The sequence below is a fragment of the Populus alba genome, chromosome 7, assembly GCF_005239225.2.
Source record: "Populus alba chromosome 7, ASM523922v2, whole genome shotgun sequence".
NCBI lineage: Eukaryota > Viridiplantae > Streptophyta > Magnoliopsida > Malpighiales > Salicaceae > Populus > Populus alba.
Window position 1 is genome coordinate 4,422,568 of NC_133290.1, and position 4,517 is coordinate 4,427,084.

The 4,517-nt window shown below is 37.3% G+C and overlaps 1 protein-coding gene across 1 annotated transcript; it reads right to left on the reverse strand.

Moving 5' to 3' along the window:
* Positions 1-1,466: 1,466 nt before the first annotated feature.
* Positions 1,467-4,262, reverse strand: LOC118063274 (probable indole-3-pyruvate monooxygenase YUCCA7). Its single transcript, XM_035077282.2, has 4 exons — positions 3,158-4,262; positions 2,461-2,709; positions 2,259-2,381; positions 1,467-2,121 (listed from the first exon to the last, which is right to left on the reverse strand). The coding sequence occupies exons 1-4, from the start codon at positions 3,827-3,829 to the stop codon at positions 1,924-1,926; spliced, it is 1,242 nt and encodes a 413-aa protein (XP_034933173.1). The 5' UTR covers positions 3,830-4,262; the 3' UTR covers positions 1,467-1,923.
* Between the last annotated feature and the right edge of the window lie 255 nt (positions 4,263-4,517).

A 4,517-nucleotide genomic window follows, 5' to 3' on the forward strand; every position in this document is an offset into this window, starting at 1 on the left:
GAACTGTTAGTTGTTTTTCGTATTAGTACAGACAGAGACCCAAGCCAATTGCTGAAGGAACTTCTCCATGTCACTTTCCACAAGCTGATCGTTCAGGTACATTTATGTCCAGCCTGCTCTCTCTCCCTCTCCCTCTCTCTAATATTTATGTGAGACATACTGCCTTGGATGACATTGTACGTACATTGCTCGAGTCGTCTTCCCTGATTAGCTTTCCAATACGATAGCTTTGCACAATAAATATGTGGGACCTTCTTTCTTAGACGTTTTAATTGCCTAATAAGCTGCATGGTTCTGAGTTAGGGAAGTGGTTTTCAGATTGAAGTAAGCATTTTTCACAGTTGCTCGAGCTCAGCAACACTCACCTTGTTTTTATCCTGCGTGGTAGAGTCGTCTTGTCCATATCTTTTTGCCTCGTTTATTGACTAACATAGAGGGTTCCCTACCGTTGGTTTTTGTAGAGTTTTAGAAGGGAGACGTTAGTAGGGTTTGCTCTGAATTAGTCGCTAGAGACTCGACAGATGGCGATGTCTTTGTCTGGAATTAATTTCTGAACTGCTTACATCAAGGATGGATAAGTGTGACACGCATACCCTCTACTGCAATAGGTTTGGATTCAGTCACTTGCTTCTAGGGTAGGAGACATGTTACTCAGAGCAAGAGAAGGTTCACTCACCGCAATATCTCTTGTCTTTACTTGTGGTTTTTATTACATGGTCAAAACCCCATTCCGTCAGCCATTAGATCTTGATTCCTGAGTAGTAATGTTACTCTAATTTTGTTATTGTAATTAATCTTTTTTTTCCCTCAAACTAATTGTTCTCCTTCATTAAGCCTTCTTCTGCTTCAAGTTTCTGTTAGTATCATCTCCTTTGAACTTTCATCGGTGATTTATCTAGAGTATCTAATCAGTGGATGATTGGTCTGGACATAGAATTCGTAAAATATAATTTTCATTTCTTCTTTTATGAATGATTGGTATGGTTTTGTTACCAGAAGCCTAATAAAGCAATGATATACCTTTAAATTATCGGCAGTACTTGTGGACTGGACCTGGACCATGGAATCTGGAATGTTGTGGCGTTCTTTTCATGGTAGGTCATGTAGGTTGGTTAGAGGAAAAATTATTAATACTCGTTTGATTGTTTGGATTTGTTGGTAGTTAGGTTTTTTTAGATAGTTTAGGATTTACTATAAATACATGCTATGTAACTATATTTCAGCATAATAAAAATAAAAAATAAAATTATTTCTATAAATGCAAGTATATTATCAAACCACGTTGAATTTTATATTTTTTCTAGTTTTTGTTATATTGCAATATTTATCGATAATTACTGCAAGTTTTTCACAGCAACTACTGATATATAAGCATGCTATTAATCGCGTAGCCGAAATATATAGCCTTAAAAGCTTTCTAGAACTTGGTGGAGCCAATACACTAATGTTATTTTTATTTCTTGATCATTTCACCTCATAAGAAATACAAGAGAGAGAAATCACAGTCAAGAACAGAAAGAGGTTTACCCATCTAATTCATTAAAAACATTAATTTTCTTATAACCATCAGGATAGGAAGCAGGGGAGCGAAAGGAGATGAGCATTATGATAGTCGTTGTGGATTTATATGATATATTCTCTTTTCTTGAAGAAAAATCTTTATCTACATGGTAGGGTCAAGCTCTATGTGATGTGATAGCAGATGTTAGGAATGGAAGCTTAACAAACAACTCTTTGCGACTAAGCACTGCATCACATCATGTAGAAAGCAATCAAACAAGAAATACTAACTTCTCAGACACTTCCCAGTAATTGCACTCCTCAAGCACTGAGAACACATTTTTCCTGTGCTGTTGATACTCGACATAAACCCTAAACAGCACGTTAAACTGTGAATAAATAAACCACATATATAAGTTCTGGTCATGACTCGACTCGCAAATGCTTTGTCTCAGAGTTCCATTGTCTTGCAATATCTTCTGCTACTCTTTGTGCATCAATGGATGAACCCAACAATCCTCTCCTGGTAAAACCAACACTGTAAAGTCCATTCTTGCCTTTCCAGTTGTCGGGGAATGGATTTCTTGGATAACCGTCCTTCTCGTTGAAGAAGTTGTCCTCCTTTTGGTGTCAAAAAAGAAAAGCATAGGAGTTAACAAGCATAGACAGAACTCTCAAACGAAAATTATCTGCCCCAAGGTATTTGAACCTCGAGAGTATCAACCTATATGTAAATGTAATGAACTTCTTCTATATACCTTGAGCCATGATGTTACGTTGCTTCTATAACCTGTTGCTAAGATTACTGAATCAAAATTCTCTACATGTCCATCCACAAACTCTGCGCCGCTGGCTGTAAATCTTTGAACACCGCAAACCACCTAAAAGGTCCATGAATGTTATGAATAAAAATGTATTCGTTTAATGTAGACAAGAAGTAAGAGGGAAAGTACTATTAACCTTGATTTTTCCTGATTTAATTTTAGAGAAAGCTCCAACATCCAGCACCGGGGTTTTCCCAGTAGATTTTTTTTGTTCAAGGGGTCCAATTTTGGGTCTTCGTATGCCCATTTTATGAGTGTCGCCTAGAATTAATTGTGAGCAGATGAGGAGGAACCAGTCAACTAATTTTACTGGGAACCAATTCAACAACCACATCGAAAGAGAGAAGGTTGATCTGCCAAGGACCTCTCTAGGCAAGATGTGTAACTGCAAGAATTTAGAACTACATGAATAATTCACCGTAAAAAGAAAAGAAACTGACAAGTCAAAAAACATTAAACAGGTGAAATTTCAACATGCCACCTCATTCTGACAATGCTAAAAAAAAGACATTTTACTTATCTATATGTCAAAATAAGGCATCATTGGATATGTAATAATCAATGTAACAGTTTGTAATGTACTGTTGGAACATGAAATTGATTTTCTCGGTTTTTTTAGGTAAAACTGATCGAAGATTTTGAGCAACTAGCAAATCATATGTGAATCATGGGGTCTATATATTCTATAGTTGGGAGTTCATCAAGTTCAGAACAAATATAGATCATATGTATCTATACATTAGATCCATACATGTTTCAGTAGAAGTTGAAAGAGAAGAACAAATAGGATGATACACATTTGGAGCAAGAGAGCCTGGATCAGAACATTTTACCTTATCTCTCACTGCCAGAGAAACTTGAGCATCATTATTACATAGATCTAAGCTAATCTCCATGCCTGAGTTTCCACAGCCTACAACCAAAACCTTTTGTCCTTTAAAATCTGCTCCGTCCTTGTATCTGCTGGTGTGGATTAAACTTCCTTTAAAATCTGAGATTCCTTCAATATTAGGTAACACTGGTTCTGCATTCTCTCCAGTTGCTACGATAAACCACTGGCACAGAAACTCAGACTCGTTGGATTGGACCCGCCAGAACCCCATTCTTGCATCATATATAGCTGATTGAACCTCCTGTCTAAACATGGGTTCAATTGCGAAATGCTTAGCATAAGCCTCCAAGTAACTTATGAACTGTTGTTTAGTGGGGTATGATGGGACTTCAGGAGGGAATGGCATGTGAGGAAGTTTGCAGGTTTCCTTTGGGAGGTGAAGTTGTAGACGATTGTATGTCTTCAGTGTCCACAGAGAACCTATACATCTCTCTTTCTCTAGTATCAAAAAGGGAACACCTCTTTCTTTAAGGCATGCTGCAACAGCTAGCCCTGAGGGTCCAGCGCCAATGATCACTGGTCCAGGGATCCAAACAGGCTTCTCTGAGTTCATCGCTTTATGAAATATCCCATTGCCTTTATCTTCTTGGATAGCAGTTGTCTGCATTGCCATTTGTTTCTCAGGATGGTTTTAACTTTGTATTGATCAAGTGTATCTCTAGCTAGATTCCAGTGATGGAGAACGACAGGATGGAATAGGATAGCTACCCTTTGGCAAGTATAATATAAAGAGAGATGATACTTATATTCTTGTAGTGGAGCTAACTACAAGAAGAAATGTTGACAAGAAACAAGGCCTTTTTGAGGAATTATGTAGAAGGGTGGGGCTTTATGTGGAAAATGACACTTGTTTTCGAATGTTTTTAGGAAAAATAAGCTTATATCATCGAGAGAAACAGTGTTTTATGGTGAATATGAAGTGTCGTGACCAAAACAGACTGCAGCTGGCGTGTGTATGTATTTCCTGCCTCTCTTTGGAGGAAGAAATTCATTCATGAAAGTTTTGAATGCTAATCAATGCATTCATTTTATGTTATGGATGGATATGAAGTCCATTGGGGTGCTTATATTATTTGATAACTAGGTGCGAGGAAGAAGACAGAATACAGGCCTCGCCGACAGCATATAGAGCTTTCAAATTGCACAATCCAGGAAAAAGCAAATCACTGGTGAAGAAATTGAATTTATTCAAAATATCTTTGTTCCAATTAGCTACAGTACTAAAATTAGTTAATGGTAAGAGTTATCATTGAATATTTCCGTATCCATGTTGATGCCCTTGTTTAATCCTATGAAGTTCC